The 27,161-nt window shown below is 45.6% G+C and overlaps 1 protein-coding gene across 4 annotated transcripts in view; it reads right to left on the reverse strand.

The window, feature by feature from the left end:
- Positions 1–1,532: 1,532 nt before the first annotated feature.
- The window catches only part of LOC126425097 (cuticle protein 63), a 105,072-nt gene continuing 79,443 nt past the window's right edge, over positions 1,533–27,161 (reverse strand). The window contains exons 1-3 of one of the 4 annotated variants that reach the window (XM_050088015.1): positions 8,530–8,577; positions 4,413–4,715; positions 1,533–1,988 (exon numbers count right to left, since the gene is read on the reverse strand). In XM_050088015.1, the coding sequence (XP_049943972.1) occupies positions 1,692–1,988; positions 4,413–4,715; positions 8,530–8,541 (612 nt within the window). In that variant the 5' untranslated portion in view covers positions 8,542–8,577 and the 3' untranslated portion in view covers positions 1,533–1,691. Of the gene's footprint in view, positions 1,989–4,412; positions 4,716–8,529; positions 8,578–27,161 lie in introns of those variants that run through there. The other 3 variants (XM_050088014.1, XM_050088017.1, XM_050088016.1) reach the window with 3 other exon arrangements.

Raw genomic sequence — 27,161 nt, forward strand, 5'->3', positions numbered from 1 at the left:
GCGAACTGGGTTTCACATGATCATCTTTTTCGAAACCCTTGCTGATTCCTACAGAGTAGATTTCTAGTCTCCAGAAAAGTCATTATACTCGAACATAATACGTGTTCCAAAATTCTAAAACTGATCGACGTTAGATATATAGGTATATAGTTCTGCACATTTGTTAGGTGTCTCCTCCTGAAAACGGGGATGACCTGCGCCCTTTTCCAATCCTTTGGAACGCTACGCTCTTCTACGGTACACAGCTGCAAGAAGGGGGGCAGGTTGCTTCGCGTACTCCGTGTAAAATCTAACTGGTATCCCATCACATCCAGCAGTCTTTCCTCTTTTGAGCGATTTTAACTGTGATGAATGCAGCAAATCAAGCATTTAGTAATATAGATAGTTTAGTAAGTTCAAGGTTGTTGTTGTTGTGGTCTTCAGTCCTGAGACTGGTTTGATGCAGCTCTCCATGCTACTCTATCCTGTGCAAGCTTTTTCATCTCCCAGTACCTACTGCAACCTACATCCTTCTGAATCTGTTTAGTGTATTCATTTCTTGGTCTCCTACGATTTTTACCCTCCACGCTGCCCTCCAATACTAAATTGGTGATCCCTTGATGCCTCAGAATATGCCTTACCAACCGATCCCTTCTTCTAGTCAAGTTGTGCCACAAATTTCTCTTATCTCCTATTCAATACCTCCTCATTATTTATCTGATCTACCCATCTAATCTTCAGCATTCTTCTGTAGCACCACATTTCGAAAGCTTCTATTTTCTTCTTCTGCAAACTATTTATCGTCCACATTTCACTTCCATACATGGCTACACTCCATACAAATACTTTCAGAAACGACTTGCTGACACGTAAATCTATACTCGATGTTAACAAATTTCTCTTCTTCAGAAACGCTTTCCTTGCTATTGCCAGCCTACATTTTATATCCTCTCTACTTCGACCATCATTCTTTTGCTCCCCAAATAGCAAAACTCCTTTACTACTTTAAGTGTCTCATTTCCTAATCTAATTCCCTCAGTATCACCCGAATTAATTCGTCTACATTCCATTATCCTCGTTTTGCTTTTGTTGATGTTCATCTTATATCCTCCTTTCAAAACACTGTCCATTCCGTTTAACTGCTCTTCCAAGTCCTTTGCTGTCTCTGACTGAATAACAATGTCATCGGCGAACCTTAAAGTTTTTGTTTCTTCTCCATGGATTTTAATACCTACTCCTAATTTTTCTTTTGTGTCCTTTACTGCTTGCTCAATATACAGATTGAACAACATCCAACTTTAACCTATCCATTTTCCTTTTTAAATTTTCTAACCTACCTGCCCGATTAAGGGATCTGACATTCCACGCTCCGATCCGTAGAACGCCAGTTTTCTTTCTCCTGATAACGACGTCTTCCTGAGTAATCCCCGCCCGGAGATCCGAATGGGGGACTATTTTACCTCCGGAATATTTTACCCAAGAGGACGCCATCATCATTTATCCATACAGTAAAGGACAAGGTAATCAAGAGAAGAAGTAAACAAACTCATTCGTTTAACGTGTATTCAAAATAATACTTTTATTAACTTTGGGGTGATGCACAGTGACTATCGAAAGTGATACATGTGTGGCCATGTTGAGCGCTGTGGTGATGGGCAATGAACGTCGACGGTGGTGATTGTGGGGCGATGTCGTCTCCACTCTTTGAGGTCCTAATGGTGGCCATAGCCGAGGCTCAGACCGTGTCCGTATCCTCCGTATCCCAGGCTGACTGCGGGGGCGGCGGCGGCGTATCCCAGACCGAGATCGTGTCCGTATCCCAGACCCTGTCCGTATCCGTAGCCCAGCCCGTGGCCATATCCCAGGCTCAGTCCGTGTCCGTAGCCGAGGCCGACAGCGGGGGCGGCTGCGATGGCGGGGGCGGCTGCGATGGCGGGGGCGGCCACAGCGACGGGGGCAGCAGCCACCTTAGCCACTGCGGGGGCGTAGTGGGTGGTGCCGTAGCTCACCTGGGCAGAGGAAGAATGTTAAAGCATCGCTAGGTGATCACGCAGTAGCAGGCTGTCAGGCATCTTTGCACAATAATCATCCACATCATCTACAAGGTAGCGATCATTTTCATAACATAAATGCAGATACGCTATGGGAATGCATGCTTCCTCGGCGAATTTCACTGGTATCTTCTCCAGTTATCGTTTGTGTCGTGGCGTCGTGCTGTCTCAATGTTTCGACAAGTTTCCAACTCGACATCTCCATCTTCACCTGAAGATGATGAGCAAGAAACTCGTCGAAACGTTGCGACAGCACGACGCTACGACTCGCCTGATAACCTGAGGATATTTCACCATAAATACGAATCCCACGTTCCACCAATCTTATCTCGTACATTGTATTCAACGAAACTCAGGAGAATTTTGGAAAAGAAAGTAAAAGTTCCGGGAAACTAAATAAAAACTTAGTGTTTGCCGATGACGCCGTTCTTCTGAAAGTGGCACTAAAGCCATTGGATGAGCATTTGAATGGAAGGAATTGTTTATTGAAGACAAATTGTAAGCCCAATATCAATAATGTAGGAGTAATAGAGTGTAGTCAAATTACATCAGGCGAAGGTAAGGGGATTAGATAAAGAAACCGAGACACTAAAAGTGGTAGATGAATTTTGTTATTTAGGCACCAAAATAACTGAAGCTGCTTGATGTATAGAGGATATAAAATTGATACCAGCAGTTCTGGAAAAGAGAAATTTGCTGACGTTGTACACAGATTTTAATTTTAGAAAGTCTTTTGAGCAAGTGTTTGTTTGCAGTACAGCCATGTGTAGAAGAGAAACGTAAATAACAAACAGTTTAGACACAAAGACTGTAGAATCTATTGAAGTTTGGTGTTAGAGGATGGTGTTGAAAATTTGATAAGCTGATGTGATAACAAATGAGGGGGTACTGAATGGAATTCGAAGTCAACAAAAATTTATATCACAGTTTGACTAAATGGAGAGCTTGGTTAATAATAAACATCCGGAGGGCAGTTTGGCTTGATTATAGTTAGCACATTCAAATGGATGATGGTTGCAGTAGTTAAACGGAGATGAAGAGGCTCTTTTTGAAACTTTCTGACAAAATGAAACGGCACGCAAGGCGCAGACTCTAAGTCTTGAGTTTGAAAGGCAGTTCTCTAGCCGAAGAACTTTGGCTGTTACAGTCAAGACTGTGACTACTAATCCTTGTTACCACACAGTTTCGTAAAACTATACAATTTAATTGGTAGGACAGGTGAATCTCACAAATGGTGGCTTAGGAAAGGGCAGGTGGCTGAAAATTATTGAGGGCTAGAAATTGAAGTCCTTGAGGGAGAAAGGAAGACTGGGTCAGCTGTTACAAGCGTGACGACATGCTAGTGTTTTGAGAGACTATGCTCTGTGGGCCTATCACACAACGTCAAAGCAACACATCTGCTTCTATACCTCCAGTTCGGATTCAGAAGCGCTCACACAAAAGCCTAACAACTACTGTGATTGGTGGAGGAAGCTGTAGATGTCTTGTAATACCCGATAGTATTCAGGCACAGTATTCAAGGACATCCTCAGAGCACTCGGCTCCATGTTGCACGAAGGGCTGATGTTTAAACTATTAGAAATATAGAATGGGAGTCCCCATGTAGCACATATTGCTGCTGAAATCCTACCTGGCAGGCAGGACAGTCCCTACGAGGAAACGGAAATGATTTTCAAAGAAGAAGGCACACAACTTGTCCATAGTATCGTAAAGATCTGTTTTCAGACTGGTACACTACAGGGTTTCTTATCATAAGCTATTCACTGTGTGAGGAGGTAAGATTCGTCGTAACCCCGGAATGTAGTGGCCGCATATACTGTGTTGAAGGTAACTGCAACCAATATAATAAAAATATTCCTAAAATATAAAAGAGTTCAAAAATGAAGACAACATGTACAGCTGCGGGGTAAACCCAAAGAACTGGTGAATGCCGACATCCCACAGTACAAGTGGATGGGGCCATAGGAAGAGTCCTCAAGGATGGGTGAAGAGGAGGGAGGGGTACAGTGCGCTACAGGGAGTCAAGTTAATGGACGACTGAGTTCAGCATTTGGCTATGAGGGAAGATGGCGCAGAATGTAGGGTATACAGCTGGCTCAGAAAATATTTCAATTACCTTAAGGTAAGAAAGGCCAGATGTGAATGATGTAAGTTTGGTTGCCTGCCTGAAGGTGCATGAAATATTTTCCGAGCCAGTTTAATTTTACTCACCCGATATTTGGGAAAAAATAGACGGGTACACAAAGCCATGTGCAGTGCTTGTCACTTAAGAATTTGTAGCTTGGTGTGGTGATAGTTTGGTGTGGTGACCACAGAGCTACCTTCGTTGGCCACGTATATGGTTCTAGTACCTGTGGTGAGTAGATGGAGGAGAATACGTACCTGTGAGACAGTTGAGACGGCAGCGGGGGCGTGGGCAATGGCTGGAGCGACAGCCACTGCGGGGGCGTGAGCGATGGCGGGGGCGGCGGCGGCGACGGCGACTGCGGGGGCGTGCGCGATGGCGGGGGCGGCAATGGCTGCGGGGGCGGCGGCCAGGGCCAGGCCGTGTCCGTAGCCTCCGTAGCCTCCGTATCCTCCATATCCTCCGTAGCCTCCGTATCCCAGACCCAGCAGGCCTCGCTTCTCCTGCTTCTTCTCCTCCTCAGCAAACGCCACTGTGGCCAGAGCCACGACTACGATAGCCTGGGGAAGAAGAAAGTCGGAAACGTCAACCCAGTGTCTACGGTATCACCTATATGTCCTTCTACATCTGTACTACGACAGCGTGAAGATGACCCAACGTCTACAGTATCAACCTACAAGTCCTTCTATATCCACACTATGTGAGCCATGTGATAGACAGTACTCAGAGCTCCAATATTAACTTCTCCCATTCCTGTTCCAGTCAGAAATGGTACGCACATTGACTCTTCATAAGCCCTCTCGAATTTTACTTTTTATACTACGCGTCTTGTACTCGAAAACTCACGCATTTCATAATATGGCTTGGAATAAGCTTACAACTTAAACTAGGGGAAAGAGAGTGAATTGTAAAACCAGACGACTTATAAACTCATGAGGAATCACTTCAAAGTTGTTATCACGAAGAAACTGTTGCGTAACGTTAGCTCGATGTGCGGGGCGTTGTCTTGGTGAAACAGCACACGCGCAGCCCTTCCCGGACGTTTTTGTTGCAGTGCAGGAAGGAATTTGTTCTTCAAAACATTTTCGTAGGATGCGCCTGTTACCGTAGTGCCCTTTGGAACGCAGCGGGTACGGAGTACGCCCTCGCTGTCCCAGAACATGGACACCATCATTTTTTCAGCACTGGTGGTTACCCGAAATTTTTTTGGTGGCGGTGAATCTGTGTGCTTCCATTGAGCTGACTGGCGCTTTGTTTCTGGATTGAAAAATGGCATCCACGTCTCATCCATTGTCACAACCGACGAAAAGAAAGTCCCATTCATGCTGTCGTTGCGCGTCAACATTGCTTGGCAACATGCCACACGGGCAGCCGTGTGGTCGTCCGTCAGCATTCGTGGCACCCACCTGGATGACACTTTTCGCATTTTCAGGTCGTCATGCAGGATTGTGTGCACAGAATCCACAGAAATGCCAACTCTGGAGGCGATCTGTTCAACAGTCATTCGGCGATCCCCCAAAACAATTCTCTCCACTTTCTTGATCATGCCGTCAGACCGGCTTATGCGATCCCGAGGTTGTTTCGGTTTGTTGTCACACGATGTTCTGCCTTCATTAAGCTGTCGCACCCACGAACGCACTTTCGACACATCCATAACTCCACCACCATATGTCTCCTTCAACTGTCGATGAATTTCAATTGGTTTCACACCACGCAAATTCAGAAAACGAATGATTGCACGCTGTTCAACTAAGAAAAACGTCGCCATTTTAAGTATTTAAAACAGTTCCATCTGCCGTACGGTGCTGCCATCTCTGGGACGTATTGACAATGAACGCGACCTCATTTTAAAATAATGCGCATGTTTCTATCTCTTTCCAGTCCGGAGAAAAAAAATCGGAGGCCTTAGAACTTGAATGCACCTCGTACTAAGAAAGGTGAGGGTAGTAGGTTGCGTAAATTCATGCTGCAATGCCTAGTTGAAGTACTGTTCTCTTCTTAGTGAAATGCTACGGCCTTTTTACATAAAAGAAAGAATTCTAGCTTTACTCCACATCCCTGACTATCTTTCCCTGCTCCTTTTCTCCCCTGCATTTGTGATCTTCGAGAAACTGCTAACAACTCGTTTCCTGACTATGCAACCTGTAGTCTGTCTCCAATGATGCTACGCATCAGTCCTCCATACTTCTACCCTGCTACCATGCTACACACCAAACAACTAAACACTTCCCCATCGAACAACAAATTATTTTACTCAAAGCAGGACTTTGAATTTTCAGTGACAGTACAGTGCTTCATTTTTAAGTCACTGTTTTACAGCGTGTTTTAAATCCATCATCACATATCTTAAAATCGTTGGTAAGTATCTCACCTTCTAAATTAATGTTTTTCGACTTTGTGTATGTTATATATCCTTTGCCGGAAGAGCAGGTCGATTGCAGCACTGTCCCCCCCCCTCCCCCCCCCCCCCCCCCCCCCACACACACACACACCCATATGGGGCGAGGGGAATACAACAATAAAGAAATACGAGGGTTGTCCAGAAAGTAAGTTCCGATCGGTCGGGAAATTGAAACCACAGTGAAAACCAGAAATGTTTTATTTGCAACAGTTAGGTTCACCTTCCACTTACTTCTCTGCATAGTCGTAGTGTTGGATCAACTTTCCAATATCCTCGTCATAGAAAGCAGCCAGTTATCTGCACTGGTCTGCAACTCTTTGTCTGTGGAAAACTTTTGTCTTCATAGCCAGCGGTTCTTGTGAGCAGAGATGAGACTCAGAGGGAGCCAATTACGGACTGTACTGTGGGTGATCAAACACTTCTCATCAGAAACGCTGCAGGAGCGTTTTCATTGCCCCTGCAGTGTGCGGCCGAGAATTGGCATCAGGAAGGAACTGCTCGACATTTGTGTTATGTGGGCTGCATGACACAGGCGAAATCTCTAACCAGGCCCTCATATTTGGCAGGAGACGCCATTCCCTACGCATTTTTGCGTGCTCACTGTTCACTCAGAACTGAAGAGAGCGACGCGACGCGATCGACGGCCATACTAGAGACACTGTCCAATACACCTGTGCAAAGGTTTACCGAATTTTCCCAGTGGTTTCCACCTCGCGACCGTTCGGAACTTACTGGATGACCCTCGTAATAACCCTGATTTGTTACTGATGTGCCAGGAAATATAAAACTGTGGTTGACACAAAAATAATGTCGTCTTAACAGGAATGAATACGCATTGACCCACTTCACAGTGGCGCAGAAATTAGTAAAACATATAGGAAGTAGCCTTGTTGAATTATAACCATTTGCGTGCTGTTGTAAAAAATTTATTTAACAACCGGTTTTATAGCCTAGAAGCTTCATCATCAAGTTAAATATCGTGCATCCTGACACTAGATGGCAACATGGACGAGACCAAGCATTCCTTGTCTATGAATAAATGACACAATTGGCGGATCTATTTGATTTTTGATTTACTTTACTGAAAAAGTACCGTAACTGGTTTCGTGGTTGCACTTTCATCGTAAGATGGCTTGGATGCACTAGTGTCCCATATACCATCATTTATTCACAGACAAGGACTGTTCAGTCCTATCCAAGTTGCATTTTAATATCATGATTAGCCATATTTAAGCTTCTAGGTTACAAAATCTAACGTTAAATACTCAGTTACTGCCCGCCATCCACGTGGAGCACGTGTTGGTCTCACCGCGGACTTCTAGTCTGAGCCACACACAACTGGTTTCATCAAAGTGTACGGGCCTGAAGATGGCGTTGACGTAACGTCGAAACTAGTAGTGAAGTAAATATAAAATCTTAATTACAGCTGGAGGAATTTCACTATTAATAAAAATTATACCAGCTGTGTCGCAGCTATCGTCCAGTATGGATGTACGAAGAAATAATTTGCAAGTGCAACCAAGCGGTTATAATTGAAGATGTCTACCAGTGACTGTGTTTAGGAAGTAATTTGTCTTACACAGGAAACAGTTTGAGAACGAAACATCATAAATTTAAAACGGTAGAATAGCTGGATCACAAAAAAGTAAGTAAATAAATTTAGTAATAATTCAGGAAAAAAGGCATAGGTGGACTGAAAATAATCTTTGCCCCACTGACTGTCGATAATGTTGGTCCAAGTAGTCTAGTTGTAGAGTGCGTACGGGGAAAACGAATTCTGACTGGACACCGGAATTTTTCTTTCTTTGATCTAAACACCTCTCACACTGCACATGGTTCGGATTCCCCAGCTGGATAGTTGCAGGGGCACGCTAGTCTTCGAAGTGGCGTCCAGTTGAAAGGCTTGCACTGGGCCACTGAATCACGTGCTGTACTATCAGCACTTGGCTCGGTGAGAGAGTTATCGTACTCACCAGGACCTTCATGTCGATTCGTGTGGTTGCTGCAGCAGCTGCTGGCGAACTGATGACCAGGGTGGACGCTGCGGCGAGTATATATAGTGGGCCATACCGGCCAGTGGCCGTCCTTTCACAGCCGCGGAGGGCGTCGGCGGCAGAGAACAGAACACAGCGGTGGGCCGCGGGGTGAAAGGCGACGGGAGCGACTTCCCGCCTGTGACGTCACGCGGTGCCACGCGACGCACCGCGCTGACGCACAGTAGTCGGCGTCTGTCTCCGCTTTCAGCCCCTGTGGGAGGGGGAGGGGCAGGGGGGAGGTTGAAGTCTTAACAGACGCGGTACCCGCTCATTAAAAAAACCCGAAGATGGAGAAATCAGGAAACCAGGTAACCAACACTTCTGGGGGATATATTGAGAAACTAGCTATACCCAGCAAACTTCGTTCCGCCTCTGAAAATCTTTACGTGTTATAGCTGACCCGGCAAACGTTCTTCTGCCATATAAATTATCTCTAGTCTATAAGAATAAAGTATACGTGTAACACAATTTATACCCCCCGTCTCTCTCTCCTTGCATATACAGGGTGTTACAAAAAGGTACGGCCAAGCTTTCAGGAAACATTCCTCACACACAAATAAAGAAAAGAAGTTATGTGGACATGTGTCCGGAAACGCTTAATTTCCATGTTAGAGCTCATTTTAGTTTCGTCAGTATGTACTGTACGTCCTCGATTCACCGCCAGTTGGCCCAATTGAAGGAAGGTAATGTTGACTTCGGTGCTTGTGTTGACATGCGACTCATTGCTCTACAGTACTAGCATCAAGCACATCAGTACGTAGCATCAACAGGTTAGTGTTCATCACGAACGTGGTTTTGCAGTCAGTGCAATGTTTACAAATGCGAAGTTGGCTGATGCCCATTTGATGTATGGATTAGCACGGGGCAATAGCCGTGGCGCGGTACGTTTGTATCGAGACAGATTTCCAGCACGAAGGTGTCCCGACAGCAAGACGTTCGAAGCAATTGATCGGCGTCTTAGGGAGCACGGAACATTCTAGCCTATGACTCGGGACTGGGGAAGACCTAGAACGACGAGGACACCTGTAATGGTCGAGGCAATTCTTCGTGCAGTTGACGATAACCCTAATGTCAGCGTCAGAGAAGTTGCTGCTGTACAAGGTAACGTTGACCACGTCACTGTATGGAGAGTGCTACGGGAGAACCAGTTGATTCCGTACCATGTACAGCGTGTGCAGGCACTATCAGCAGCTGATTCGCCTCCACGGGTACACCCCTGCGAATGGTTCATCCAACAATGTGTCAATCCTCATTTCAGTGCAAATGTTCTCTTTACGGATGAGGCTTCATTCTAACGTGATCAAATTGTAAATTTTCACAATCAACATGTGTGGGCCGACGAGAATCCGCACGCAATTGCGCAATCACGTCATCAACACAGATTTTCTGTGAACGTTTGGGCAGGCATTGTTGGTGATGTGTTGATTGGGCCCCATGTTCTTCCATCTACGCTCAATGGAGCACGTTATCATGATTTCATACGGGATACTCTACCTGTGCTGCTAGATCATGTGCCTTTACAAGTACGACACAACATGTGGTTCATGCACGATGGAGCTCCTGCACATTTCAGTCGAAGTGTTCGTACGCTTCTCAACAACAGATTCGGTGACCGATGGATTGGTAGAGGCGGACCAATTCCATGGCCTCTACGCTCTCCTGACCTCAACCCTCTTGACTTTCATTTATGGGGGCATTTGAAAGCTCTTGTCTACGCAACCCGGGTACCAAATGTAGAGACTCTTCGTGCTCGTATTCTGGCCGGCTGTGATACAATACGCCATTCTCCAGGGCTGCATCAGCGCATCAGGGATTCCATGCGCCGGAGGGTGGATGCATGTATCCTCGCCAACGGAGGACATTTTGAGCATTTCCTGTAACAAAGTATTTGAAGTCACGCTGGTACGTTCTGTTGGTATGTGTTTCCATTCCATTATTAATGTGATTTGAATAGAAGTAATAAAATGAGCTCTAACATGGAAAGTAAGCGTTTCCGGACACATGTCCACATAACATGTTTTCTTTCTTTTTGTGTGAGGAATGTTTCCTGAAAGTTTGGCCGTACCTTTTTGTAACACTCTGTATGGTTTTCTCACAAATGTGAGAATATCTGTGGTGAAGGGTTTTTGTCTTCTGACATTTCCTTCTAGTTAACTGTGCAATTATATGGCATGCAGGGCATGCCACTAACTTTTGTTCTGGCCTAACTTTTTATGCAGTCGTTTTTTGATATCGTGTTTAATTTAGTCCAGGATTGCTTTGGGTCACCTGAATTTTGTTGGGTTGCTGGGGTAGTTCCCTAGTGTGCTTATAAGTGGGTTTTCGGAGTTGCGCGCGGTTCGGTAGAATACGGCCGCGAGTTCTCGAAATCTTTGTGTGAGCAGTTTCATTGCCGCGGCTTCGTGTGTGTCTGCCGTGAGGAATCGAGAGCGGACGTGTAATGCCCGTCGCAGTGCCAGATTTTGAGTTCTCTGCAGCCGCGCTATGTGCGACTTAGCTGCATATCCCCACACCGGACAGGCATACTCGAATATCGGTCTTACTAAACAGCAGTAGAGCCTGACTCCAGTTGTCGCTGCGAGGCTGTTGCTGTTGTTTAGCAGTGGATAAAGCTCATTCAACCTGGCGCTTGCCATATTGCGGAGATCGTTTATATGCGTCCTCCAGGTAAGGCGTTGGTCTAAAGTGACCCCCGTGTACTTCGCGGTTTTTTTCCACGGGATTTCACGCCTGTGGAGCCTGAGTGTTCTGTTCTGTCTTCGACAGTGTACAATGGATCGTTTGCCTTTTCTTTGTGTAATCATGATCGCTTGTGTTTTATCGCTGTTTACTGTTATTCTCCATTTCTTGGCCCATGTTTCAGTGTTGTTGGGGAGGTTTTGTAGTCTTCGTGTAACAAGTGTCCTGTTGGTGCTGGTGGCAAAAAAGGCCGTGTCATCGGCATACTTGGCTGTGTGGGTCTGTGGGGCAGTCGGTGTATCGGCTGTGTATAAGTTGTACAACACAGGGCCTAACACCGAGCCCTGTGGGACACGAGCCCGTTTGCCTCGTGTGCTCGACTTAGCAGTGTCTACTTTGACAGAGAATGTACGATTAGCTAGGTAACTGCGCAGTAGCTTATCGATTTGGCCGGGGAACCCTAATGTGTAAAGTTTGTAGAGTAGCACTAGGCCACAGTAGCCTTTCCGGTTGAAGACTTCTGTGGCGGCTTCGACTACTCTCAAAGTTGTTGGGGTGCTCAGTGTTTGTTGCGAAATCCGAACTGGAATTGGGGGAGCATTTCTTCTCTAAGTATGTATCGTTCGATGTGAACCAAAAGGAGGTGCTCGTAAAGTTTACTGAGAGTGGGGAGTAAACTTATGGGACGGTAGTGCTGGGGAAAGAGGGGGGTCTTTTCCAGGCTTAGGGATCGCGACCACTTCCGCGTGTTTCCACTGCTTCGGGAATTTTTGTGCTCGCGTGATCTCGTTGAATATTTCTGTCAGTTTTCCTATCGCTAGCTGGGGCTGGTGTTTTAGCAGTTCATTGGTGAGGAGGTCATGACCTGGGCCTTTATTTGTGGGTAGAGATCTGGTGGCTTTTACTACCTCCTCGGTTGAGAAGGCAGGTATATCGACAGCGACGTCATCTTCTGCTGCGAGAAATGCAGTTAGCTGTTGTCTGACTGTTCTCTCGTGTTCTCGGTCTTACGCCTCTGCTGGGGTGAATTGTTTCTCGAAGACGTCGGCGAGTGCGTTGGCTTTATCTTGGGCGCTGAACACTAGTCCTCTCTCGCCATGCAGAGGCGGCATCCTAGTGCGTCTTTTAGAGACATGCTTGGTGGCTTGCCAGAGGCTGTTATCCTGCACTTTGAGAGCCGTGAGGCGGTTTGACCATTGCTGGTTTCAGTGCTCAGTGAGCGACGCCTTGAGCTCTCTTTGTAGGTGAACTTCGTTCCGCCACTGAAAATCTTTATATGTTGTAGCTGACCCGGAAATCGTTGTTTTGCGATATAAATTATCTCTAGTCTATAAGAATAATGTATACGTGTAAGACAATAGCCGTTGTTGGCGGGAGCTCGTGAGACAAACAATAATAATGGACGAAAACTGTGTAGGGAGTGAGAAAAGGCTTAGGGGGATGTCCGGCAGTATCGGCCACTATTAGTTCTAGCGTTTTTACGGTAGACCCTGCGGATTTAACAACTGCAGCCGATACACGGCTCGTCCATGAGCATACAAACCTAGCGGCAGTTTCGTGTCGAAACGTGTTCGCCAGTATTATGAATAAGGCCAAGCGCATACGCATCGATTTTTATCGTACGTAAGAAGATTTTACAATTAAATTCTTTTAGAGGAACAAAGGAGAGCATAGGAACTTCTTTGTTCCGCTAAAAGAGTGTGATCGTACGATATATTTCCGTACGATAAAAGTCGATGTATGTGCACTAGGTCTAAATATCGGTTTGGCGAATGACGCGTGCTACTTAGTTAAACTTCTCGGTCTAGTTCAAATAGGGATATTCGAGTCGTTGCTTTTGGTACGTTTTCCACAATTACCTATCTATCGAATAGTGAAAGTCTATCACCGGTAGACACCTGGCGGGGATAGCTGATCAATTAATCAGTTATCGACCAGAGTTAAAAGTTATTAAATTACTAAAATCGCTGTTCAAAAATACGGGTTGGTAGTTGAAAAGTGAAAATTTTGGGTTGCGTGTATTTTGTATTGCCACATCATAAAAAAATAAAAAAAGAAGTTCTTTCCAAAAAAATTAGAAAAAATTTTTGGGGTGAACCACCCTTATCACTTAGGGGTATGAAAAAATATTACGACAGTTTCTCAGCGAATATACATGTAAAATCTCATCAGAATCGATCGAGTCCTTTCGGATTATGGCAACTAACAATGTGACACCAAAATTTTACATGTGAGGATAAACTTAAGCAACATTGAAGTGAAAAAGAGAAAGGAGAATTGTCATCGATTTTGAACGTTTCGTGTTGCAAACAAAGTGCGACGGACTGTTAATATGACGATAAATATGAAATACCTGCGCGAGAGATAAATACTCTGTGGAATTTAAGCATCTCTACGAACTCGATAACAAAGATATACAGATTGTATTAAGCTACGGCAAAGAGATAATTATTACATGTTGGACATTGGAGGAGAAATGTTCTATGTCGGATGGAGAGGACATTGTTGGAAGCCACCATTAAGGCAGTAATATATGTTTTATCGTATTGAAGAAAATAAATACATATAAAAGCACAAAAGGAGTATCAGGTGTGTAGAGTTCATAGCCCTTAATCATTTGAAAAGAAATATTCGGTGATTATAAATACGCAAGTCGCTCGGGAGTGTTGTGTGGTTTGATGGTGCAAACCTGCAGTTTTACACCGTTTTGGGATTCGTCGAGAATATTTCTCCGAAGACCTAAATAATTTCACGAACTAAAGTTGGACGCCACATTCCATACACATGACACGGCATAGCACTTGGCTGTACCGATAGATTTCCATAGAACTATAAATTATCCTTAGCGATTTCAGGTGGAGAAGTTCCAGCAAGGAGACTCAACGAGATCTACTGCTGCGAAACGCATACGGTATTACCGTATTCTTTAACTTACGGAAAACAGTCAGCAACATATACTTCATTACCGCCGCAAACATGACATCTTGGTTGTCGGGTGTTCTGCCGGATATCAGCGTCGTACTTGCACGATATTTCAGTCACGTAGCTCGTAACCTTCATCAGGTCCACTCCAGGAGCAGTCTCAGGTCGCACCTGATGAAGGTTACGAGCTACGTGACTGAAATATCGTGCAAGTACGACGCTGATATCCAGCAGAACACCCGACAACCCAAGATGTCATTAGATCGCCGGGAAAGCCTGAAGAGTTACACCGCAAACATAATTGAAAGGACTCAGTTTATCAAAAGGAGCAAACAGTAATTATAAATCGCTAAACCAAACCATAAATAAAAATAAATTAATAATAATACGCAATCACATTAATAAAACGCTCATTAAGTAATAGAGAGAATTAAAGAAAATAAGAACTTTAAAATTGTCACAACGTTTTCGTTTATACAGTGTCTGAATCAGTATGCAAGCGAAAGCTTGCGTACCTAATATGTTTATTATTTATCGCTATTTCAATTTGCGGATTCTCTTTTAGGACCGGTTTTACGAGAATCGCAGTTCAGTATCCTGGTCTTGTAGGCGAATAATAACGAGGCTTCGTTTATGAGCGGAACAAATTTGATGACAGCCATTTCCAGTGCCGTTGGTCATTTGTTTCAATTCCTCTTCAGGGCTGTTGATTAAGCCAGACAAAGTAGATTCTGCGGTTCGACTTGGATCCCTTCAAAGTTATATTTAAAAGTCTCATATATTATCATCTCAAGGATAAAACTGAACAGCCGTGCGTGATTAGCCTAGCGGTCCATGGCACAGCAGTCATGGACTGTGCGGCTGGTCCCGGCGGAGGTTCAAGTCCTCCCTCGGACATGGGTGTGTGTGTGTTTGTCCTTAGGATAATTTAGGTTAAGTAGTGTGTAAGCTTAGGGGCTGATGACCTTATCACTTAAGTCCCATAACATTTCACTCACATCTGAACATTTTTTAACATAAAACTGAACGTGGTAGGAGCTGTGATAATTATTACGAAATTATGCGGATCCGGATTGACGTCTGGATTTTACGAGAAATAAAAATTTGTCCCAGACCGGGATTCGAATCTGTATTTCCCGCTTATCTCAGAAAAATTGGTGTCAATCCGGATTCGTAAAATGCTAATCCGTTTCATAATCACTACCATGGCTGTAATCGTCGGAACAATCAGTGTCCGTTGCTTCAGACAGGCACGCATGTCTGATGGATATTACACGCTAAAGATACGGACACTGGATAAACACAGACATTGTAACTAGATCGACGTATCCGTGGCTCGACGGGCTACAATGATGATAAAATATTTGCCTCCCCCCGTGCTGGAATAACGAAATGTGCGGGTGTCAAGTGTTGTGGGCACCGTTACGTATGGCAGTTCCAGTGGATCCTCGAGGCTTACTCGGATATCCAAAGTGGTGAAGGCGACCGCCCGCGATAAGCGGGAAATCTGGGCTCGAGTCCTGATCCGGCAAAAATTTTCACCTGCCACAGACGGTTGGCGTCAGTCCGGATTTTCAAAGCCGGCCGGAGTGGCCGAGCGGTTCTAGGCGCTACAGTCTGGAACCGTGCGACCGCTGGGGTCGCAGGTTCGAATCCTGCCTCGGGCATGGATGTGTGTGATGTCCTTAGGTTAGTTAGGTTTAAGTAGTTCTAAGTTCTAGGGGACTGATGACCTCAGATGTTAAGTCCCATAGTGCTCAGAGCCATTTGAACCATTTTTGGATTTGCAAAATGCTAATCCATTTCGTAATCTATATAAAGAAAAATGTAAATGTACGTTTGTTCCAAATCGTAGATCTCTGAAAGTTCTACACCTGTCGGTTTGAAATTTTGACACAACGTTTCATTCAAATACGTACCTGTTTTTGTAAACATATTTTAGTACATAAAACGTACTGTACAACTAAATATCTAATAGAAAAGAGGAACGTTATTGTCAAAGATCTCTAGAAGTTCTGTACCGATTTACTTCAAATTTTTGTAAAATAGTCGAACATTCATACGGACACAGGCTATATACACTACACCACGAAGATGACGTGCTACAGGCGCGAACTTTAACCGACAGCAAAAAGATGCTGTGATATGCAAACGATTAGCTTTTCAGAGCATTCACACAAGGTTGGCGCCGGTGGCGACACCTACAACGTGTGACATGACGAAAGTTTCCAACCGATTTCTAATACACAAATAGCAGTTGACCGGCGTTGCCTGATGAAACGTTGTTGTGATGCTTCGTGTAAGGAGGAGAAATGCGTACCATCACGTTTCCGACTTTGATAAAGGTTGGAATGTAGCCTATTGCGATTGCGGTTTATCGTATCTCGACATTGCGGCTCGCGTTGGTCGACATGCAATGACTGTTAGCAGAATATGGAATCGGTGGGTTCAGGAGGGTAATACGGAACGCCGTGCTGGATCCCAACGGCCTCGTATCACTAATTGTCGAGATGACAAGCATCTTATCCACATGGCTGTAACGGATCGTGCAGCCACGTCTCGATCCCTGAGTCAACAGATGGGGACGTTTACAAGACAACAACCGCCTGCACGAACAGTTCGACGACGTTTGCAGCAGCATGGACTATCAGGTCGGAGACCATGGCTGCGGTTACCTTGTCGCTGCATCACAGACAGGAGCGCCTGCGATGGTGTACTCAACGACGAACCTGGGTGCACGAATGGCGAAACGTCATTTTTTCGGATGAATCCAGGTTCTGTTTACAGCATCATGATGGTCACATCCGTGTTTGGCGACATCGCACATTGGAAGCGTGTATTCGTCGTTACCATAGTGGTGTATCACCCGGTGTGATGGTGTGGGGTGCCATTGGTTACTTGTCTCGGTCACCTCTTGTTCGCATTGACGGCAGTTTAAACAGTGGACGTTACATTTCATATGTGTTACGACCCGTGGCTCTACTCTTCATTCGATCCCTGGGTTTCCCTGGGCAACCATACATTTCAGCAGGATAATGCACGACCGTATGTTGCAGGTCCTGTACCGGCCTTTATGGGTACCGAAAATGTTTGACTGCTGCCCTGGCCAGCACATTCTCCAGATCTCTCACCAATTGAAAACGTCTGGTCAATGGTGGCCGAGCAACTGGCTCGTCACAATAGCCAGTCACTACTCTTGATGAACTATGGTATCGTGTTGAATCTGCATGGGCAGCTGTACCTGTACACGCCATCCAAGCTCTGTTTGACTCAATGCCCAGGCGTATCAAGGCTATATTACGGCCAGAGGTGGTTGTTCTGGGTACTGATTTCTCAGGATCTATGCACCCAAATTGCGTGAAAATGTAATCACATGTCAATTCGAGTATAATATATTTGTCCAATGAATACCCGTTTATCATCTGCATTTCTTCTTGTTCTAACAAGTTTAATGGCCAGTAGTGTACTTTAATACATGTAACATATAAAGGTGATATATTGTTACCAATAATTTAAAAAACTACTTGACCTATTTACTTTGAAATTTTTACAGTTTAATAAATGCATGAACACACATGGGCTCTGTATATAAACGTCTTTCCCCTGCAGCTTTGCCGACCTATGCGTTGGACACAATATCGCCCACATCTCCTCGCCCCAAGTCTGTTTCTACCCTTTCCTCCATCACTCTGTCCTTCTCATACTCTCACCTCTGTCTATTTCTTCCTCCCCACTCTGTCTCTTCATCTCCTCCACCTCCTCTCTCTGTCCATCCCCTCCATACCTGTCTTCCTAACTCCCCCTCACTATAATCCTCCCCTGTTCTCTGTACAACTCCTCCTTCATCTCCTTTGCCCCTGTCCTCACTGTCCACCTCGTCTTCCCTCACACTCTGTCCTTCTCCTCCTTCCCTGTCACTCTCCATCCCCACCTTCTGTCTATCCGTCCCCTCTTGTCTCCCTCTCTTCCTATCCATCACTCCAGCCAGACTGATACTACTCCAACACGACAGTCCTGTGACGCAGAGCAGCCTATACATCAGGGGCTGGAAACAGTCAGCGAGACAAAGCAGATCGGTAAGGCAGGCCAATAAAATAAGTAGTTGTGAAGCGTTGGCATATTGGCTTGTGATTGGACTACTACTACAAAATCTGAATTTCCAATAACAATAAACAAGGAGTAAGGTAAGAGAGATCGTGCAGGATGAGATGGAGAGAGAGGTGAATGTAGATGGACACAGGGGAAGAAGGTACTAGACGAGAGAGGGGGAAGAAAGCAGAGGCGGACAAAGAGATAGCGAGGAAGAGAGGGACAGAGACAGGGGCAGAAGGAGACTAGAAGCCATATCCAGTTCCCATACATATTGGACGTGTGCTTTCTCTCTTTTCCATTTAACCAGTGAGCCATAGCAACGCATGGCCATTAACAACTAGAAGAAAAACTAGATTAATGTTCTGTTGACACATCCAAAGAGTGATCAAAAGTATACGGACACCCCCAAAAACATACGTTTTTCATATTTGGAGCATTGTGCTGCCAGCTACTTCCAGGTACTCCACACCAGCGACCTCAGTAGTCATTAGACATCGTGAGAGACTAGAATGGGGCGCTCCGAGGAACTCGCGGACTTCGAACGTGATCAGCTGACCGGGTGTCACCTGTGTCATACGTCTGTACCTGAGATTTCCACACTCTTGAACATACCTAGGTCCGCTGTTTGCGATGTGATAGTGAAGTGGAAACGTGAAGGGACACGTACAGCACAAAAGCGTACAGGCTCATCTCGTCTGTTGACTGGCAGAGACCGCCGGCAGCTGAAGAGGGTCGTAAGGTGTAATAAGCAGACATCTATCCAGACCGTTGCACAGGAATTCCAAACTGCATCAGGGTCCACTGCAAATACTATGACAGTTAGGCGGGATGTAAGATAGCTTGAATTTCATGGTCGAGCGACTGGTCATAAGCCACCCACCACGCCGGTAAATGCCAAACGACGCTTCGCTTGGTATAAGGAGAGTAGACATTGGACGATTGAACAGTGGAAAAACGTTGTGTGGATTGACGAATCACAGTACACAGTGTGACGGTCCGATGGCAAGGTGAGGGTATGGCGAATGCCCGGTGAACGTCACCTGCCAGCATGTGTAGTGCCAACAGTAAAATTCGGAGGCGGTGGTGTTATGGCGTGGACGTGTCTTTCATAGACCCCTTGCCATTTTGCGTGGCACTGTCGCAGCACAGGCCTGCATTGATGATTTAAGCTTCTTCTTCCTTCTCACTGGTGAAGAATAATTCAGGAATGGCGACTGCACCTTTCAACACGATCGAGCCCCTGTTCATAATGCACGGCCTGGCCTGGGATGTTTTGGAACGCCGACATCGTGCCAAGCGTCACCGACCGACATGGACAATACTCCTCAGTGCAGTACTCTGTGAAGAATGGGCTATCATTCCCCAAGAAACCTTCCAGCACCTGATTGAACATGTGCCTGCCAGAGTGGAGGCAGTCATCAAGGCTAAGGGTGGGCCAACACCATATTGAATTCCAGTGGAAGGCGCCACGAATTTGTAAGTCATTTCCAGCCAAGTGTCCGTATACACTTAATCACATAGTGTAGCTGACTGACAAGGAAAGTTTTATAGCCTTTTGAAAAGTTAAAAGTCGAACCCAAGTGACTTACGAAAGTGAATGAAGGCATAGAAGAAATTAGCAAAAATATATTAAAAGGCGGTTGCTCTGCAGCGAGTTCCTTTCAGTCAATGTGCGTCTGGAAAGTTCTTTGAAAGGTGTCAGAAAGTAAAGAAAACAAGAGTTACAAACAAAATACGTTTACTGACTTTCAAACTAATATCCCCTAGTTACAACACACTTGTGACATCAGGGGTTGTAAAGCTTTTGGAACTGTCACACTCTTCTTCTGGAATCCTTCGGCTCACCATGGTCACGCGTTTTTGGATACCCGATCCACATCATTACGGGAGATGTGATCTGAGGATAGAAATTCGTGATAAATCAAGCCCTTTGTGTCGAAAAAGGCGATGAACTGTATTAATCTCAGTTTTTGTCACTTGGCATTTTTCTAGGAGCAATGCCGCGGATATCCGACAACGCCTTACCACGGTGCTTCGAGCAATTACACAAAAGGCGTTTGCTGACAGTTGCCAACAGCTTTACAAGTGTCAGAGGTGTATTATATGTAACTGTGATTACCTTGGAGGCCAGTAAAGTTATTTTATCCGTAACTCTTCTTTCATTCATCTTCTGACACCATTCACCGACTACTTCAGATGCACCTTGTATGTCGCGCATCCGCATTATACGTACGTCACTGGCTGACTCACAGATTGTCATTCATCAGCCATGTCTTTCCGAGAGAGAGGTACATCTCTGCCAGACAGGAAAGAACAAAAGCAAACCATTGCAACGCCGGTGCTTTGACCGGTGACGGCCAATCAGAGCGCTGAGAGCGTAAAGTTCGAGTCATAGCCTGACGCAACTCGAAACACAAGGCACTTTTCGTGTCGCCTTTCGCCACGGGCAGCACGGCAGAGCAGAATAATTCAGACTACGATCTTGTTAATAGGAGCGCATCCGACCAGCAAATTTGAGCAGTCTGGAGAGACTGCAGCAAGCTGCGAGCATTCGGTTTGTACATAACGAAATAATAAGCAACGAGTAGCATAAAACAAATTTAATTACTTTACTTCTTCAGAAGGCTACACCTATCGCATTATTTGCGAGTGTCAACTAAACGATGCATACAGCTAAATTTCATGATCCTAAAAAGTATACAGGAGCAGTAAGTGATACAATACTGCATCCATTAATACAATTAGAGCTCGTAGACGCTTACGTATGGTTCATAGTGAAAATCAATTATTAATTTGGTATCTGTCATGTTCGGATTTAGCATTAGCAGTGTGCTGCTGGACGCAATCACGTCGTTTAAATACACTACTGGCCATTAAAATAGCTACACCAAGAAGAAATGCAGATGACAAACGGGTATTCATTGTACAAATATATTATACTAGAACTGACATGTGATTACATTTTCAAGATATTTGGGTGCATAGATCCTGGGAAATCAGTACCCAGAACAACCACCTCTGGCCGTAATATAGCCTTGATACGCCTGGGCATTGAGTCAAACAGAGCTTGGATGGCGTGTACAGGTACAGCTGCCCATACAGCTTCAACACGATACCACAGTTCATCAAGAGTAGTGACTGGCGTCTTGTGACGAGCCAGTTGCTCGGCCACCATTGATCAGACGTTTTCAATTGGTGAGAGATCTGGAGAATGTGCCAGCCAGGGAAGCAGTCGAACATTTTCGGTATCCAGAAAGGCCCGTACTGGCCACTAAAATTGCTACACCACGAAGATGACGTGCTACAGACGCGAAATTTAACCGACAGGAAGAGGATGTTGTGATATGCAAATTATTAGCTTCAAATGGTTCAAATGGCTCTGAGCACTATGGCACTCAACTGCTGTGGTCATTAGTGCCTACTTAAACCTAACTAACCTAAAAACATCACACACACACATGTCCGAGGCAGGATTCGATCCTGCGACCGTAACAGCAGCGCGGCTCCGGACTGGAGCGCCTAGAACCGCACGGCCACCCCGGCCGGCGATTAGCTTTTCAGAGCGTTCACACAAGATTGGCGCCGGTGGCGACACCTACAACGTGCTCACATGAGGAAAGTTTCCAACCGATTTCTCATACACAAACAGCAGTTGACCGGCGATGCCTGGTGAGACATTGTTATGACGCCTCATGTAAGGAGGAAAAATGCGTACCATCACGTTTCCGACTTTGATAAAGCGGTTTATCGTATCACGCCATTGCTGCTCATGTTGGTCGAGATCCAATGACTGTTAGCAGAATACGGAATCGATGGGTTCAGGAGGGTAATACGGAACGCCGTGCTGGATCCCAACGGCCACGTATCACTAGCAGTCGAAATGACAGGCACCTTATCCACATGGCTGTAACGGATCGTGCAGCCACGTTTCGATCCCTGAGTCAACAGATGGGGTCATTTGCAAGACAATAACCATCTGTACGAACAGTTCGACAACGTTTGCAGCAGCATGGACCATCAGCTCGGAGACCATGGCTGCGGTTACCCTTGACGCTGTATCTCAGACAGGAGCGCCTGCGATGGTGTACTCAACGACGAACCTGGGTGCACGAATGGCAAAACGTCATTTTTTCGGATGAATCCAGGTTCTGTTTACAGCATCATGATAGTCGCATCCGTGTTTGGCGACATCGCGGTGAGCGGGTCTTGGAAGCGTGTATTCGTCATCGCCATACTGGCGTATCACCCGGCGTGATGGTATGGGGTGCCATTTGTTACGCGTCTCGGTCACCTCTTGTTCGCATTGACGGCACTTTGAATAGTGGACGTTACATTTTAGATGTGTTTCGACCCGCAGGTCTACCCTTCATCCCATCCCTGCGAAACTCTACATTTCAGCAGGATAATGCACGACCGCATGTTGCAGGTCCTGTAAGGGCCTTTCTGGATACAGAAAATGTTCGACTGCTGCCCTGGCCAGCACATTATCCAAATCTCTCACCAACTGAAAACGTCTGGTCAATGGTGGCCGAGCAACTGGCTCGTCACAATACGCCAGTCACTACTCTTGATGAACTGTGGTATCGTGTTGAAGCTGCATGGGCAGCTGTACCTGTACACGCTATCGTAGCTCTGACTCAATGCCCAGGCGTATCAAGGCCGTTATTACGGCCAGAGGTGGTCGTTCTGGATACTGATTTCTCAGGATCTATGCAGCAAAACTGTGTGAAAATGTAATCACATGTCAGTTCTAGTATAATATATTTGTCCAATGAATACCCGTTTATCATCTGTATTTCTTCTTGGTGCAGCAGTTTTAATGGCCAGTAGTGTAGAGATATTTACAGGCAGAATGCGTCACTGCTCTCGGCAACGCCTAAATAACACTGCAGCTGTCTGGCGCAGTTGTTAGATGGGTTACTGCTGCTACAATGGCAGGTTACCAAGATTTAAGTGAGTTTGAACGTGGTGTTATAGTCGGCGCACAAGCTATGGGACACAGCACCTCCGAGGTAGCAATGAAGTGGGGATTTTCCCGTAGGACCATTTCATGAGTGTACCGTGAATATCAAGACTCCGGTTAAACATAAATTCTACGGCACCGCTGCCGCCGGAAGAAACTCCTGCAAGAGCAGGATCAACGATGACTGAAGAGAATCGTTCAAAATGACAGAAGTGCAACCCTTCCGCAAATTGCCGCAGATTTCAATGCTGGGCCATCAATAAGTGTCATCTTGCGAATCATTCAACAAAACGTCATCGATATGGGCTTTCGGCGCCGAACGCCCACTCTTGATGACTGCACGACGCAAAGCTTTACGCCTCGCCTGTGCCCGTCAGCACAGACATTCGACTATTGATGACTGGAAACATGTTGCCTGTACGGAAGAGTCTCGTTTCAAGTTGTATCGAGTGGATGGACGTTTACGGGTATTTAGAGAACCTCATGAACCCATGGACGCTGCATATCAGTGGGGGACTGTTCGAGCTGGTGGAGGCTCTGTAATGGAGTGGGGCGTTTCCAGTTGGAGTGATATGGGATCCCTGATACGTCTAGATACGAATTTAACAGGTGACACGTACGTGCGTATCGTGTCTGATCACCTGCTTCCATTCATGTGCGTTGTGTATTACGACATAGTGGGGCAATTCAAGCAGGACAATGTAACACCATGCACGTCCAGAATTGCTACAGAATGGCTCCAAGAACACTCTTCCGATGGCCACCGAACTCCCCAATCTTGTTCATTATTGAGCATATTTGGGATGTGTTGCAACGTGCTGCTCACAAGAGATCTCCTTCCCGTCGTATTCTCACGTATTTATGGGCAGCCGTGCAGGATTCATGGTGTCAATTCCCTCCAGCACTACTTTCGATATACCCCATGCCACGTCGTATTGCGGCTCTCCTTCGTGCCCGCGGAGGCCCAGTTTTTTTGGCTCTTCAGTGTACACAGTTAATTTGCCTTGGTCTATTTGCGAATAAGACTGCAAAGCAAATGGCTGGTAGTGAAGCAGTGTATCCCCGACCACGCACAGTACGGTGGGCTGTGGAGTGTGTATAGTAGACGTACATACAGATACGAGTGTCCTCAGAATATTGTCTGTGGAGATGTAGAAGAAATGCCGAGACTTGTTCATCGAGGATGTTGAAATTAACATCCTGGCTCACGATCAGAGAGCCGGAATAAGCCGTTCCATATTGTTGTACGAAGAAGACCCACAAAACGCCACAGAACCACTTCTGGGCCTCCACACCCTGTGCGTTAAACACTGTACTCTGCCACAGATACCCTCGGCGCCTTTGTTTTCTTCTGACTGTTTTGATGCCGCCTGCCATGATTTCCTCTTCTGTGAAAACTTCTTCATGTCGGAGTAACACCTGCAACCTACGTCCTCAATTACTTGCTAAATCTATTCAAATTTATGTTTTCATCTACACTACGTACCCTCCAAATCTCCCTCTGGTTCCATGGAAATCACTCGCTGATGTCTTAACAGATGTCCTATCATCCCGTCTCTTCTTCTTGTCAGTGTTTTCCATGTATTCCTTTCCTCTCCGATTGTGGAGAACTTCGTCATTCCTTGGCTTATCAGTCCACACAATTTTCAACATTCTTCTGTAGCAGCACATCTGAAATGCTTCCATTTTCTTCTTTTCCCGTTTGCTCCAAACGTACATTCTCGGAAATTTCGTCCTCAAATTAATGATACTAGCATGCTTGTCTTTGCCTTCAATGTCCTTTTTGCCAGTGCTGGTCTGCTTTTGATGTCCTCCTTGCTCCGTCTCTCATGGGTTATTCAGCATTAAAATTAGCACACCCTCTTACCTTCGCTTACTTCGTGATCACCAATCCGGATGTTAAGTTTCTCCTTGTTCTCATTTCTGCTACTGCTCGTTACTTTCTCCTTTCGTCGATTTTCTTTTAGTCCATGTTATGCAATCATAGGATATTTATTCCATTCAGCAGATCCTGTAATTGTTCTTGACTTTCGCTGAGGATAGCAATTTCATCAGCGAATCTTGTCGTTGATATCCTTGCGTCCTTTGGAAAAAGAGACGAAATCCGAACTCGTCGGACCACACTACGCACCTACAGTCAGCTACCGTCCGTTCCTTCGCCCATTAGACTGCAGTTTTATTTGCCGGCCGGCCAGAGTGGCCGTGCGGTTCTAGGCGCTACAGACTGTGGCGCCTAGAGACTGTAGCGGTGGCTCGGCTCCAGACTGGGTTCGAATCCTGCCTCGGGCATGGATGTGTGTGATGTCCTTAGGTTAGTTAGGTTTAATTAGTTCTAAGTTCTAGGCGACTGATGACCTCCGAAGTTAAGTCGCATAGTGCTCAGAGCCATTTGAACCATTTTTTATTTGCCGCTGTCAATGACGCTGGGCGACGTACCCGATTCAAATGTCCACTGCATGACCTTCCTCCCCACTGCTCGCTCGGAAATTATTTGAGATGGACATTCACTCAGTGACAGTGGCAATTCCTGTCATATTTCAAACCGACTGTCACCGACGACGTGTTTTAGTTTGTTAGGTTATTTTTAAGACCACCGTTTTTAGGCAGTGTTGCATGGCCGTGAATGGTTCAAAATGGTTCAAATGGCTCTAAGCACTTTGGGACTTAACATCTGAGGTCATCAGTCCCCTAGAGATAGAACTACTTAAACCTAACTAACCTAAGGACATCACAGACACCCATGCCCGAGGCAGGATTCGAACCTGCGACAGTAGCAGCCGCGTGGTTCCGGACTGAAGCGCCTAGAAGCGCTCGACAACAGCGGGGCCACGAAAGGTGTAGAATTCCTAATGTAGACAGGCTGATGTATCCATGAATGGAGCACCTACGTTCACATTGTGGTAATGAGTGCTTCCAGACACTACAGCTCCTTTTTACCATTCTGTCGCGTCCCCAAGTCGCCTCATCGTACTGTGCTAATTGCACAAAACCTGATATCACCTGTACACTGGCGTGAAAAGAACAGTGAAAATTAAATATTTTTTATTCGCAGCAGTTAGCCTCTCTAACTTAGACATTTGTCGGCGTAGAAATTTTCCAGTACCCACGTCATAGAAAGCAGCCGCCTTTGCTTTCCGCCAATTCTCTACGTTGGCCTGCCTATCGTTGTTGGCGCCAAAATGCTGTTTTTGTAGCCAGCGGTTCTTGTGAGCAGAGACGGACGTCAAAGGTAGCCAATTAAGGGCTATATTGTGGGTGATCAAACAGTTCCCATCGGAAACGCTGCAGGAGTGTTTTCATTGCCCCTGCAGAAAGCGGCTGAAAATTGTGTTGAAGAAAGAAACGCTTGACATTTACGTTATGTAGGCTCCGTAGCTTCAGGCGAAATCCCTCACCATATCGACATACTTGCCAGGAGACACTTGTTTTAGGCACTTCTACGTTATCACTTTGCTTTCTGAACTGAAAAGAGCGACGTGAAGCAATCGAGAGACACACTAAAGACACTGCCCAACACATCTGTGCAAAATTCCATCGGATTTTCACAGTGGTTTCCATTTCGCGTACCTTACTTTCTGAGAATGCCTCGTATAACGTCACATGGGCGTACTGACCTTCAAATCTTCGAAGGCACGCTCAACGTTCATCGTTATTGTGGCAGTGTACTGTTTTCCCTGTGTGGGTCTTTTCATTGGTGCATTTGGCCCAGACTTCATTTTTATGGAATTTTCTCATTTTCAGAGTAATGAAGGGCTACCTGTTTTAATTGTAAGAGACCATTCCACAGCCAAGATCGCAAAATATTTCTTTATTTAAGAAAACCGGTTTCAACAGACTTTGCTGTTAACTTCAGGTCTTAAAATCTTTATGTAGTAAAAAATGTTCATTTTACACTGAATCTCAAGCACAAGAC

The sequence above is a fragment of the Schistocerca serialis genome, chromosome 10, assembly GCF_023864345.2.
Source record: "Schistocerca serialis cubense isolate TAMUIC-IGC-003099 chromosome 10, iqSchSeri2.2, whole genome shotgun sequence".
Taxonomy (NCBI): domain Eukaryota; kingdom Metazoa; phylum Arthropoda; class Insecta; order Orthoptera; family Acrididae; genus Schistocerca; species Schistocerca serialis.